Raw genomic sequence first — 15,128 nt, 5'->3', positions numbered from 1 at the left:
GCTGCCATGTCTAATGTGCCCAGGACAGAGTGGGTGAGAAAAGGGGCCGAGGGCGAGGCAGGGGTAAGAAAGAAGCAAGAGAGCTTTCACCGTGTGATAAACAGGATGGAATCAGCCATAAGTTAGCAAGCATTTAATTCTTGGCTTCGAAAATAAAATGTCCCAATGTGTCCAATGCAGGAAGTTGTCACTGGCTGCAAAAATAATTAGAAGGGAATAGAAATGACTTTTTTTTTAAGGAAAAAAAAATGCCACTAACACAAAAAGGTCTTAAACCAGCAATCTGCAATAAAACTGTTGTAATAACAAGTTAGATTGCTTTCTTGATAACTATTAAGTAGAGGTCTACCCAATTTGACAACGACATTATACAAAGCCCTATTTTTTTTGTTTTTTAACTGCCAGCATCATCTGTTAACTATAGTAGTTTCAACCCAGATGTTCCTGAGCAAAGGCTCTTAAGAATTAGAGTCCAACTGTTTCTACCTACCCAGAGGGAAATAAATTGTTCTTGCCATTAAATCAGCCCTGGACTAGAAAGATCGCTGGCTAGTGTGAATTAAGCACAGAAACCTGTCCTAGAGTTTGCACCTTCTAATGTGCTCAGGAAGAATGCGTGGCCTGGAGCCAGGCCTGAGGTGGGTGAGACCGGAGAGGCAGCTCTCAGAGCTCCCTCCAAACCCAGCTCCGCAGGGAGCGCCCACCCATCTTCAGTTACCCAGAGGGACCCTGAGAATGTCAGGCTGAGACCTCTAATCAGAGAAGAGGCAGATGTAAACAGTGGGCTTCGGGAAACCAGACCTTCAGGATCAGGAGCGAGGAGCCGGAATGAAAAAGATTCACATTTGGGAGCCTTGATTTAAAATGATAGGCTCTCAAAATGGAAACATCTAGTTTTAAAAAAAAGAAACTGAAGGATTTAAGGAAATGGAAGTGATTTGTAATTTAAAACACTCATGGAGCTGTTATTCAGACTCTAGATCCCAATAGCTTTGACAGAGGTGGAGCTAGGAGCCTTCAGGACAGCTGGCCTTCCGATAAACCCACACTCACAATGATCTCCCCTAGCATACCTATGACACCTAAACTTAAAAATAATTATTCTTTGATACTGACAATTAGCATTTGCCTAAAACGTGAATGAATGTATTTTAGAAAGCTTTGCTATTATTATTAATCAGAAACATGAAATGTAAACTGTGTATTTACTGTGAGTGCCCAGAATCAAGGCAAGCCATGGCACCCATCCCATTTCCAACTGGACTACCCCCCACCCCCCCGACCCTTCCTGTAGAGAATTCTAGACCTGCCACTGCCTCTATAGCTTTCAGCTAGGGGTTTGGATAGATGTTACGATTACTGATTTATTCACTAGCATGTACAAGGATCACTGGTCACCTTCCAGGTCCCTGTAGTAGAAAACCCATCAATACCGCATTCCTATCCATATTCATGTATGTTTAGTCCTAATTACAATACTCTCAAGTAATTAGATGAATAGGGCCAGTTCTTTTAGGAAAAATAATGTTTAGAGCTGAGACTTTAGTCTTTCCATAAATTTCAGTAAAATGCTCATGTCTGCAGTCTGGCTAAATACACCTATCCTGTAACAATGGGGTCAGCCGCTTCTTCCTACTCCGTGTTGAAATGTGGGTGCCTTTCTCTAAAGACTGCTGATGTCACAGAGCTCACGTTAAACTAGCTGTGGCTTTCACGGGGCAGGAGACCCAGCTGTCCCCAGGCAGCCTTAAATTTTAAGTTTCCCCGAGTGACTTCACTGGAAAGATCTGCCCATACAAAACAACACAGGACACGAGCATGATTTTCTGAATGTTTAAGACCCCGAATGCAGGTGGAAGGGGTGGAAGACTCTGCCCCAGCCCCCAAACTGCCTTAAACCAGCTCAGAAGCTCCTACCCTTTAGCACCGTGCAGATCTGATCAGAGCTCCCCAAGTGACCCAGGCATTAAACTCTCCACATCAAGTCTGAATTTAGCTGCTCCAGCAGCTGCAGGGGGACAGGGACTATATTTTAAATACCTCTTTTGTCCTAATCCCCTCTGAGCTGTAAAACCTGATACAATTAAGCTTTTATATTTTGTAAGTGATGAATGACGGACTAATATGCTCACAGTGAGGTTCAGAACTGCAGCGCAGTGTTCCTGAGGCCGAGCCTCTGAATCCGTGGTTTCCCCTGGGCCCTTCTTTCCCCGGCTCCCTCCTCTCCCCTGGGCCCCCACTTTCCTACCTGGAGGCAAGGGTGTATCCTCATGTCTGCTAGTTCTCATGATAAAAACACTATCACTATTTCAACCCCTGAAAATATCACGTCAAAAGATATCTGCTTTGGCCCTGGCCAGTATGGCTCGGTTGGCTGAGCGTCCCATGCACCGAAAGGTCTCGGGTTCAATCCCCAGTCAGGGCACGTGCCCAGGTTGTGGGTTCGATCGCCGGTAGGGGTGCATATGGGAGGGAACAGAACAATGTTTCTCTCTCACACTGGTGTTTCTCCCACCCTCTCTCTCCCTTGCTCTCTTTAAAATCAATAAAAACATTTTTTTTAAAAAAGATATGTGCTTGTCTCCTCCTCGCACCTAAAGGTGAAACCAATTTGCTCTTGTTGGAAAACCTCAGAGCCTGGGGTGTTGAGGGAGTTCTGCGTGGTACTGTGTGGCTCCCACCTCCTGAGGCCCTGCCACTCAGCATCCCCTCTTCCCTCTTTCTTTCCTCACTGAATCCAACCTTCTTACGAGGTACAGATAGGTGTCATCTCTTCCAGGAGGCCTCTCCTGGTCACACCCCAGCCTCCAGGGAGCTCTGTTTCCCTGCAACTCTCAGCATCCATCCTCTGTTGTTTACAGCCATCAAACAAAACTTATCGATAGGTGCTCAGCTCTACTTGAGGATGGGGATTACTTTCCTTAGTGAAACTGCAAACTCCTTTACTTGGCATTTACCAGTATTGTTATTAATCTTTTGCTGTGCATATATTTGATCAAATCTAATTGCAGGTTCCTCTAGAGATGGCACCGTGCTTGGCACACTGGTGCTAATATCTCACATTCATTAAATATCTACTCAGTTGACTGACTGGTGACTGATGGTAGAATTTTTTGAAGGCTGAGAGTAAATATAACCTGAAAATGTCACAGTGGATTTCTTTCTTCCTCTGTCCTTACATCTTATTTGATGGGGCAGTGGGAGGACCAGGAGAGGTGGGAGAGGGGAAAGGACATCAGCTGGATCTGAGAGGTAAGTAATGTCATTCCCATTTCAGAGACTAGGAAACTGCGGGTAGGTACTGAGTCTGAGGTCAGGCAGCTGGTAACTATCAAAGGAAGGAGGTCTGCAGAAATGAAATAGTTTGTCCCAAATCACATATCCAGCATATGGCTGACCTGGAAGTTTGACCGTTGTGGCCTTTGCTACTCCACGGCTCACACTCCATGACATCACATGGCATCCCATTATGTGAACTGCTCAAGAGCAGGACACTTCCGTGGGAAACATGGCCTTGTACCCCAGTCCCTTGCTTTCTGGCTGGGCACTGGCCACCTGTACCTCCCAGAGTGCCCTGCTGAGGAAGGTGGGGGGAGGGAGGGAAAGGAACAGGTGGTTTCCTGGTGCTCAGATAACAACGGACGGCGCCCCCTCCTTCAGACCCCAAAGCTCCTCTGCCTTGATCTTGTTGCCACATGGGCCCAGGAGCAAGCCAGCTGTGCAAAACCAGGGGTAAATGCTCAGGAGCTGCTGGCCCTTAAAAGGAACACCCTAAGGGCAAACTGGGGAAGGTCTAGAACAGGACCTCCAGGAGGCGGCTCTGAGTGTTGCATCCTGAATTTCCTTGTTTCCTCTGGGCTTCTCTGCATTTAGTGGGTATCCCTTCTCCCCAGCCTGAAACTGCTTTTATGATCCCTGGTGGGTTTTATGATCCGTGGGTTCATACCCCACGTGGTTTTTCTGTACTGATCTGGATTAGGCACGGGGAGTGGGGAGAGCGGTCAGTGGTTTGCCTGGCGTGCTGGAGTGCAGTCTCCTTCCTATGTCCCTGGAGACTGCAGAAAACCCTACCTGGAGGAGGAATGATAGCCAGGAAGCTCACACAGAGGCCCAGACCTTAGCTTGCAAGATGTGCACACCCAGACCTCTATGATTCGGCTAAAATCAGAGAGAAACATTCCAGTGTCTGAGCCCCGAGTGGGGAAAAGGACAGGTTATTCCAGGCTGTGGTGTGGAGCAGCGGGGTCCGTGAGGGTCCCCGGTCATCAAAGTTTGAATCAGAATCACCTGATTTGTTTGTAAAAAATGCAAATTTCAGGGGCCTTACCCTAGATATTAAAATTTGAAGATGTAGCCCAGAAACCTCTCCATTTAATAAGCTCCCCAGGAGATTCCTAATTAGCCAGCCTTCATCTAGCAGCTACTCCAGGCTGCTCCCCACTGCACGAGGCCTGGCGTTGGAACACTGGCTCTGCAGCTTGTCTGCGAGGTGGCTTGGGAAGGGGCACCAACGTCTTCAGGGTCCTCATTTATAAACCAGGGACAGTGAGACTAAATCACAGAATTGTTAGGAGGATTCGATAAGAAAATGTAAATGAAATATTTAAAAATGATACTGTATTTTATCTAAATTAGTTACTGTTTTTGGAACAAAGCTGAGGCCCAGAAGTCAAAGTCTGTAGCTGGTATGCACCCCCCTAAGACAAGAGAGAGCGTCTCTCCACTTGAAAAATTTAAAAAGCTTGCCTTGGGGGGCCTTCTGACTCTCCTGCCTCTCTTCCTCCCCCATTCTGTTCTCTTGGGAAAAGACCTCAAGTTTCACCCTTGTCTTTTCCCAGAATAACTCTCCCAGCTTCTAAGATAACACCAAGCTCCCCTGTGCTGTGATCCCACCCTGCAGTGGGGCATTCCGCCAGCTTGGGGGAAGAGCAGATTTATTTCTTTTATGCTTTAAGATGTTATGTGCTGCGTTATTGTTTTAATGTGGTGCATAATTACAGAAACGGCTCTGAAAATCTGTATATTTTATCTGTGCTTTATTACACCCAGAATATTCCCCAATTCTTTTTCGTCTACATGGAACAGCTTAAAATATACTTTGGCATCCTTTATGTCATCTTGAAATTGAATAGCCAATTCTCACTGTAATGAAAATACGTATGCGCCTGCCCGGTGATATACAGCACCACACTCTAATTACGGCTGCGCTTTAATTAACCTGAATTGAAGAGTGTTATCATTAAACTGCTGGTAACTTTGAATTATGGCTTTTCTTTAATTTAAAGTAGAAAACACAGATAATTAAGCCTCCAGATAATCAAATGCTTGAGGAGAGCTTCAATGTTTTGGGATGTTCCTAAATCTCATTAAATGTCCTTCCTTTATTGATTATTTCTACCTCTGCTGTATCGTTGTGTTAAACGAATAATAGCACTAAGTTGAGCACATTCTGGTTCGCACCCGAAGGTTTTTTGTTTTATTGTGTTCCAGACACTGTACTGAACAAATACTAAATTCTCTGACAACAAGGTGTGTCTGAGGGCTCTGCTCCTCCTTTGGGACATGTGCTAAACTTGAACATCCATCAGGGGAAAGGTGTTCAGCAGGCACCCGTGTCCCATGCCTGAGCTGGCCCCAAGGGCAGTGAAGTTTCACACTGCCCCAGGCGTCAGGCTTAGCAAGCCACATGTCCACAGGGCCTGGAGGTGCATACCTGGCCTCCTTTAGGTGACCAGAGAGGGGAGGGCCTGCACTAAACCCTTCCTTACAGCAACCCGGAGCCAGGAGCATTCGGTAGAAATGCAAGTCCTGCGTTGGCTCAGCGCATTTTCAGGAGAGTTCAAAAATCTACTTTTTATGTAAAATACTTCTATTTTGAAATAATAGCAGCTAACTTTTAAGAAATGAAATACTGTGGAGGCCAGGAGGGAAGCAGTGGGAAAGCAGGCTTTCAAGGGAGCACTCGTGCTAGAGACAAACACCCGTCAAGCCAGGGAACACTGACAACCGAGGAGGGGAGCGTCGAAGGCTCCCTGCGAATGCCCCCCACGCCACAGGAGCCCTCCAGGATCTGCCGTGTGCCACACTACCCCTTCCTTAGGTACAGGAGGCCACAATTGCCTTTTTATAGAACCCGCTTCTACTCTAAGTCCTGAATTCCCCCGAGCCTCCTATCCTAGGTGAGCGAGGCTCCGAGGTGGAGAAACTCCCCAGGGACAGCCTCTGCTCCAGGACCCAGCGCCTCTGAGCGGTTAAGGTCTTTCTGTGGCAGAAAGAGAAACAGCTTTCAGAGACAGGAGCGCATGGGAGTTACAACAGGGCATCCATTTTCAGAAAATAGCTTCTTCCGAATCAATTACCTATTCACTTTTCCAGTCCATTTAGCATTTAAACTTTCGATTCAAGGCAGGGTGAGAAATTTCAGTAAACAGCCAAACCATTTTGGATTGCTCAGGGTCCGGGCCCAGGGACAGGCCGAGTGCACCTGCTGTGCTTGTTCACTGACAGGCGTCTCCAGGTAAACCCCAAGCTCTGTCCCCTTGCCGCAGTGCACAGAGCAGAACTGTGAGACAGGGGAACCCAAGAGCCCCAGGCCCGTCCTCCTCAGAGCTCCCTTTCCAGATGCTGGTTTGGCTTCCAGGCAGGCAGGCAGCACATGGGGCCAGCTTTTCTTCCTCAGCTCAGTGGCTCCCCAGATTCCCGTTTCTTCCCAGCTGGTATCAGTGAGACCAAGTCTATCGAATCCTTTGCCAAGGTGTCAGTGGACCCACCTGAACATTTCCACGGTCCCAGGGAGTTTGTGTTTTCATAGGGAACAGAGCCCCCTGTCTGACTCAGACCCAGCATCTGAGATTCTAAGTGGGGAAGTTGAGGCATTGTCTTGGTGGGAGTGCCTTGGAGTCCGGGCCACCTGAAGCTCCTGAGGTCATACCCTTTAGGTGATCATCTATTCCCCCTCAAGGGGCGATGGCCAGCTGGGGCTGCCCTTGCTCAGATCCATCCTGCTGAGCCAGCGTCGGGGGAAGCTGAGCCTTCTTATAACCCGGCACTGGTCCATGCCAGGGACTTTTTCAAGGTCTCCTGGTACATGTGGCTCTGCATTTCCTTAGCAAAATCAAGAACGCACTTTGAGCAGCGGCTTCTCAGATATGACTTAATTGAAAGATGGATTAAAATCCCTTTCATCAAGGGGCTAGGAAGATTTGCTAGTAAAATCAGAGAAACATGGGTTCACGCTTCCCCTTCATAGATGTGTCTACCTCACAGGAGCATAATTCAAGACATGCAGAAAAAATTCAGTTTCTAATTTAGCACAAATGATGGCTCCCACCTTCCCATTCATCACACACAGGACACAGTCCCTGATTGTTCAGTGTCCCCACTGCTGGACAGAGGCGGGGGTCTTTCCTGCAAGGGGCCCACTCAATATCCCTGGAAGCCAAGGAGCATGTGGTCGGTGGTCACTTACTCACAAACAGTAGGGAAGGACAGACCCACGAAGGCACTGGAGAGATATTCTGTGTACATTTCATTCGAGACTCCTTCCAAGTAGTATTTCTGCCACGTGTCTTCCTCAATCTGAAGAAAAAGAGCAAGAGGAGGGGTTAAGATAACGGCCATGGGCTATAAAATGAAAACTTGAGTTCTGTCATCTTGCAAACAAATGAATGCACTGGTTACGTGACGGTGACCTTCCTCGGCAGCCAGGCACGCAAGCCCATTGCCCACAAGCTTTCCATGGCCCCAAATTCACAGACTAGAACTGTGTCCCCTCTAAAGCATCACTTCTTTTTAAACCTGTGTGATTCCCAAGGGTGCAGAGCTACGGGCACTCCCTGCGGTATTGGGGAGCAGGTAAGCTGGTGCGAATTTGTTGGAGAGCAATTTTACAATTGTTATCAAAATGTATAAAAGTCCATATTCTTTTACACAATTCCATTTTAGGTATTCATAGGAAAGAAACAAGTAGGCAAGTATATAAAGACATATGTATAAGAACCTCCTTTCTATTTGTGAAAAATTGGAAATAACCACAAATGGTGCTTTTGTTTAGGCAATGAAATACAAAGAAGTTGTTAAAAGTTATGATGAAAATGTAGATTTTAATATAGAAATTAGGTAAAAAGGCACATTACTAAATAGTGTGTGTAATCTCGCCCTGTTTCGTTTTTAAAAAATGCCCTGTAATTATTTGAATGCTTGTAAAGCCATAGGAAAATCTAGAAAGCTTTATACCAAAATGTCTGAGATGTAGAATGACGCTTTTTCCCTACAGATTCTCTGTTGTCTGAAGGCTTTTACAATGAGCATATCTATTACAATGAAACAATACACCTATTTCTACTTCGGGGAAAAAAAAAAAAGATTTTTCCACCCCCATCTTGAATACAAAAAGTAAAATGTCATTTCAGAGAGGTCTTACCCCAATTTTGATTAAAATGTGGGGTCTTTCTCTAATTAATCAAGTTCAACCGGTTTTCCCAGCAACCCTCTTCATGCTAGGAATTTCTGAAAAGGCTTTCACCCTGGAATCAATCTTTAAAAATTATAAGGTGAATTACAACAAGTGAATGCTTAGCCCCTCTGGAAATAGGGGAGCTCACCGCTCCCCACGCAGGCAGGCTGTGAGGCCTTGGGTATCTGTAAGCTGCTGCCTCCCAAGTTCACTGCCACTAGAGGTTCTATCAGGGGGAAGGATGAGAGGGAGCTTCCTAGGCAGCAGGAAGTGGCTCTTGATAATTTCTTGGGCAGATGTTGAATTAAAAGGCATCTTGCCTGTGGCCTAACGGTAAGTTAACTGGAAAACTGCAGTGCTTGAAATTGAACGAGTCTTGGAAACAGTGGGAAGTGCACACCTACCATCTACTTGGTGGCACTCTGGAATACAAAAACCAGAAATGATTTAGAAATAAAGGGAATGCTCCCTGCTTCTGCGATGTCTGTCTGCTCTGAGCGCAGCCTGGATGATGAGATTGTGTCGGTTAACCTCATTAGTCTGAGCTGCTCCTAACCTCCTCCCACACGCTGCACATTAGCGATGCTGCGCGGCTGGGTACGGGCTGTTTATCTGCAAATTGGTCTTCCCCAGGGTGGGGTCTTTACAAAACAAGGCGCTCAACCATTTCTACTGCTAAACTGTAGGATTTAAAAAATGAACTGCAATGTGCTTAGCCTAAGCACAAACTTCTTAATTTCCTCAAATTAAATTTTTTCAAATAAAAGATATGCTTGCTCTGCTGGTGTTGCTTAGTGGTTGAGCGTCAACCCAGGAACCAAGAGGTCATGGTGTGAGTCCTGGTGGTCAAGATGTCACATGCCCAGGTTGCGGGCTCGATCCCTCTCTTTTCCTCTCTCTCTAAAAATCAATAAAAACATATTTAATTTAAAGAAGATATGCTTGGCTTTACAAGCAAAGGTTATTAATTCTAACTAATCTGAAGAAAGCATAGTCTGCATTAGTAAATACTTTGAAATATAAAATATTTTGGGCATTATATTATCAAAATGTTTTATTGGTAAAGAAGATACTATATGAGGGACTGCCAATTACAAGTTCTCATAGTAGAACTTTATGAGTAAGTTGTATTCTAGTAAGAATTAGGCCTGTTCTTTTAGCAGGGACATTCCTTTTATTTATTTACTTGCTTACTTATTTATTTAATACTCACCAGAGGATATGTTCATTGATTTTTAGAGAGGGGGAGAGAGAGAAACATCAATCAGTTGCCTCTCGTATGTGCCCCCCAAGGATGGACACCCCCCCACCTAAATGCGTTCCCTGACCGGAAACCGAACCCGCAGCCTTTTTGGTGTAGGGGTTAACACTCCAACCAACTGAGCCACCTGGCCAGGGCAGGGATGTTCCTTCTATAATGTGTTGCCTGTGTTGCTAATTTAAATATTACACTTAATTTTTAAAAATAATGAAAATATAGCCGTAGCCGGTTTGGCTCAGTGGTTTGAGTGTCAGCTCTTGGACTGGAGGGTCCTGGGTTTGATTCCAGCCAAGGGATTGTACCTCGGTTGTAGGCTCTGTCCCCGGCCCTGGTAGAAGCAAATATGGGAGGCAACCAATCGATGTGTCTCTTTCACATCCACGTTTCTCACTCTCTGCCCCCCTCTTCCACTCTCTCTAAAGAAGCAATAGGAAAAATATCCTCAGATGAGAATTAAAAATAATAATAATGAAAATATGAACCTTTATCTCAATTATTTTTTATTATTTGTGATACTCCTCAATTAATTTGGGTTTCATATGGTTCTTTCAGGTATGGTCAGTATTTTCGTGGCTCTATGTCCTAATAGAGCTACCCTTTGGAGCAAATTTTATTGTAGGTTAGTCACTAAACTTTTTCAAGTAGAAACAGATTATTTGTAGGACAAAATATATGCATGTTTGTTTTAAACTTAGCAAAAATTGTTTGTTTCACTGATTTGTTCATTCAGCAAATATTTATTGAGTATACTGTATAACTTAGGACCTGTTCTAGTTACTGGTAAAATCTTATCTAAACTAGTATTTATTTCCCCATATTTTTCTCTGTGCTGGAAAAAGCACCAGATATATCTGGATATGATATATCTGACCAGATACATCTGACTTTTACTGATTTTTTTCCACATTTATTTTCCTATAAGTTTGCCTTTGTGGCTGATTTGAAATGCTTAAGGACCAAAAGTCAAAAAAGCTGGGAAAAAATGTCCACAACTTTTTAGAAAGCAAAATGCCTCTTCCACATCCATATACGGACTCTCAGGTTGTATCTACAGTACTGATATGGTAGCACTGAATGGACTGTATACATTCTGGGGAGTTTAATTCATTGTCATAACTTTTTAAGATTTCCACATCTTTAACACTGTTTTCATATGGATGAGCCAACATGTTTTTCAGTTTCTGATAAATGTTCCACACACACACAAAAGAAACAACCGCCAAAAAAAAACACACCACTTAGAAATGGTTGAGATGGTAAATGTTATGATATACTTACCACAATCAAATTTAAAAAACACACACATGTACAACATAAGAGCAGGAGAATCAGTAATTAATATGGAGATGCTTTAATACTTAAGGGCAAGAATGACAAGTTGTGAGAGAACTAGGGCAGGAATGGGCCAATCCCATCAGGACAGTCAGGGAGCAAGCACTCGGTCTATGACACTGCCGTGTGTCGCAAACTCAGGCAACAGAACCTCAAATCTTCATCAGAGGCCAGGGTCTCAATTATATCTTTTTGTTCGGATTACGTTTCTGTGTCTCAAGAGTGGAATCTTTGACTTAGTTTGGAAAAGCAAAATCAGAAGTGCACATTCCTTTTATCTTTGTCAGCAGTAATGAAATGCATTCTCAGGAAAGGAAAAAGACGTGTAAAAAATGTTGCGTTTAAAACACTGTGCTTAACACAGAGAAAATGATGGTGTACAAAGAGATCTAGAGGGGGTGCAGCGTGTTTGGTCATTGTGGTTCGCCTTTAACAGATGACGGCTCTGAGGCCCAGAGAGGTTAAGTAACCTACTGAAGGTCACAAAGCCTATGAGTGGGGCAAACAAGATTCAGAGTTCATGTTCTTAGTCACCTGCCCTATTACCTCTTGCTAGTGATGACAGGGTAAATATAGGGAAGCAGTGATGCTAAAATTTGGGGGATAGGAAAGGTTTATTGTATATAAGCACCTAAGGGGGAACTATCAGATCAGAAGATCCTCAAGCACTCAAAACCGTAAACCCTGGAGCCCATGACTTTGTGAGCGGTCAGGAGGAGTGATACTGACGTCAGGCCTCGTCCCAGAGCCTGAGGCGTCATTTCTGTCCCATACAATGGAACCAGCCCAGCCTGCAGCTTCTCTCCTAAAACAGAACGTGCTGTTCTCCACATTTGTGTTGTCAAAGTATTTTTACCTGTAACGTGAATACACGCTTCCCAGGAGAAAAATGAAGGAATGGGACCAAAGTGACTTAGGGAAAGGTGCCAAAATTAATTTGCCAGTCATTGAGCAATCTGTCAAAGGCAAAGCGTTTCCTGAGGCAGCAGTTTCCCCTCTGACTGTCACATCACACTCCAGCTGCTTCAGAACAGCACCTAGCAAAGATGCGCAGCACCTAGCAAATACCCACAGAGTCCTCAGGGACAAGAGGGGACTGAGACCTGGGCCAGCTCGTCCGCACTTCTCATGGTCTTATTCAACGACCCTTCATTATCTCATTTTTCAACCGGTCTAGTTCAACCCCCCAGGTAAATGGTGTCCGCTAATCTATGGGCCGAAGGCTCCATCATCGAAGGTACCTCCCAACTGGAACCATCCGCCTTGGCTCTGGGGGAAGTAACACCTTCTCGATTCCAATTCTGCATGTGTTACTAATGATTGGCTGGTAATGACACCTTTTACATTTTATGCTTTCTCTGATTAGAGTGAAACTGTTTCCCTAATGCTAACAGCCCGCTGAACGTGGAAAATCAACCGTCCTGGCTGGGCTACGTTACAAGCACTGTGATTTCTGTTCCCAGCAATGAGTCAGAATAACCGTGTTGATTGCAGCCAAATAATTTTGCAAAAGTCTCTCCCTACCTCGAGAGTCATGTAAATAATTCCGAAGATGACCATATACCAACCCTTACTTAATTGAAAACAAGTACACTGTTCTAATCCAAATATATGTTATAGTGTGCACATCAAAAATAATGAACTGAAAGGAAATTATAAAAACCAATGACTGTTATTTTAATAGCTGCAATAAGAAGAGGTGAGTTATAACAAATACGCCAGCATTGCCCAAAACTGGTAGTGGGAGGCTAGTCTAATAGCAGGCTGTTGTTACATGTACAATTCTTTTAAAAATCTGAGTTCTCAGTTAATATTCTTTCTCTAAATCATGTAGTTTTAAATCATAAAAGGAGTTAATAAGAATTAATTAACCACATGTGAGTGAATATTTGTACATATAAATTATATAATACATTGATCACTGTCTTTTATAATGTGACAGTCTAAAACAGTGCAGTGACAAACTGGCCAATGTACCTTAGATCCCATCAAAGCATATTTATTCTTACAAAAAAGAGAGAAGCCACAGAACATGCCAGGGCCTTGGCTACAATTATAAACATGGAATCAGCCTTCATAGGCTCCAGGCTGACGAGTGTGTGGGCTGGTTACTAAAATGAGTGGGGTCGCTATCCCCACCCCTCAGCAGCCTGCTCTGTCCCTGGCAAATGTCTGATTTAACATGGTGTCTAAGGATCTCTTGCTGGAAAGAACGATCTTAAGGACCATGAGTTTTGAGAAGACTTGATCATTGGGCATCCTGGATTCTCTCTCCCCTCCCTTGTTTCCTCCTAAGTTCCCATGTTAACAAACTTGCCCCAGTTTTTAGCCATGGACACATGGCTCTCTCCTTCTCTCTCCCATCCCAACCTCAACATTCTTTCATATAATCACAAACCCTAAAACCAGCTCATAGAATTAAAACACAAAACGTCTGAATCTTGCTAGCTTGGGTCCTCACAGAGCAGCTTTCTGGGAGTGGAGGAAACTGGTGATAAAGTTGAAACCAAAGGAAAGATGCAGAAGAGATGGGGAACAAATGGTATTTTGCACCTTTTCAGGATATATTTCTTTAGCTTGTGCCAAACTGCCTATAAGGCTGTCCTTCCTGGATGTGGTCGCAGGTCGGCTGCCCTTCCGAGAGCAGCATTGCTCTTCGGGGACTCCATAACCATTTGGCACTGCTCACCTATAGCCCATTTCAGATTGCATTCTCCAGAATGTGAGGCTAGCGTCTCAGATTTTTCCAAAGGCTTCAGCACAATGTCAATTAAAGCAAATTATTTGGGGTTTGATGGAATGCTAGATAACTGGTTGCTTCAGCACTGGGCAAATAAATAAACAACTCCAAAGACAAATTTCGGGGTAGACTTGAGCCAAATCTCTTATTCCCAGACTAGAGGGCTGCAGACTATCAAATAAGATTTCTTCCATCAGGCATTATGAAAAAAAATGAGCCCATATGAGGTATTTAGAGAGAGATGAACAGACCACAGCATGAAAGCATTAGGATATATGGCATTTTCCCCACTATGTTCGCCCAGCCCGGATTATTTCAGAAGAAACAAAAAGGGCCACAGGGACTGAAGGTAAAAGAAAGGCTAGCAGAAAGCGTGATACAAGAACTTTAAAAAGAATTATTATTTAGAAATTAGTTAAGGAAGTGTTACCTATGTGGCAGGAAATAGGCGCTTTTTCAATACACAGAAGGTTTCCTACTCTCTCATTTTTTTTCTCCAGTATAGGAAAGGTGTTTATGCTGAAGAGATGTCAGACCTTTTCAAAGATTGGCCTACTTATTATCTGTCCAAATATGACTTCGGTTTTGCAATCTTGCTTATAGTTAATAACATCCTCATTTGTGCTTCAAATAATAAGGTTCTTAAAATACCCCTAAAATAATTCTGGGCAGAGGGAGCAGGAGGTAAATGCTCTCCAGCAGGCTCTCCAGGGTGATTCAGCCCCCAGCATGCAGGGTTTTCCAGGACAGAGCTTCTCAGCCTATGTGAGGTGAGCGGCCAGGCTTTTATTTTTATTTCTAATATCCATTGTTTTGCAGACTCAAACTCCTGCAAACAATAACACAGATGAATTCCAAAACAAGAAAAAAGAAATGAAAGGATGAGACACGCAAATACAAGTCCAAAATTTTTATCATAAGATTCAACCTATATGACATCAATCTGTCCATTGCTTTAAAAGCTTCACAGCACTTTCTCATTTTCTCACTTATCTCCTGGTGTGTGGGCAGCAAACAGTTCACAGGACCATCCGTGGGCGGCACCCGTGGCTGTGCTGGTCACACTCTGTCTCACAAACCTTCTTCCCACCATTTCCCCCAAGCTTCCAGAAAGCTGAATTTCTCTCAAATAAGATTTTCCAAAGTAAGCTCAAGAGGAGCGACTAACGTGTATTACCTTGAACATAAGAGAATGAAGAGGGGCTTTTAGGGTGCCCCTCATTAAAGTGGAGGCTCTTTCAAGGGCAGGGAATTTTGTCTGAACCTCCAGCGGCTGGAACAACGCAGGGATCATAGCAGTAGCTCCATGATATTTGTTGACTGGATGAAATAAATTTGGG

The 15,128-nt window shown here is 44.2% G+C and overlaps 1 protein-coding gene across 7 annotated transcripts in view; it reads right to left on the bottom strand.

Annotated features, from left to right (window-relative positions):
* Positions 1-15,128, bottom strand: part of KCNMA1 (potassium calcium-activated channel subfamily M alpha 1) — a 659,358-nt gene that overhangs the window by 139,593 nt on the left and 504,637 nt on the right. For all 7 annotated transcript variants that reach the window (XM_081158532.1, XM_081158535.1, XM_081158534.1 and 4 more), the window contains exon 15: positions 7,469-7,578. In XM_081158532.1, coding sequence (XP_081014658.1) covers positions 7,469-7,578 — 110 coding nt within the window. The remainder of the gene's footprint in view (positions 1-7,468; positions 7,579-15,128) is intronic.

This window comes from Miniopterus schreibersii (genome assembly GCF_964146895.1).
Source record: "Miniopterus schreibersii genome assembly, chromosome: 14".
Taxonomy (NCBI): domain Eukaryota; kingdom Metazoa; phylum Chordata; class Mammalia; order Chiroptera; family Miniopteridae; genus Miniopterus; species Miniopterus schreibersii.
This window is presented reverse-complemented; position numbering and strand designations above follow the sequence as displayed.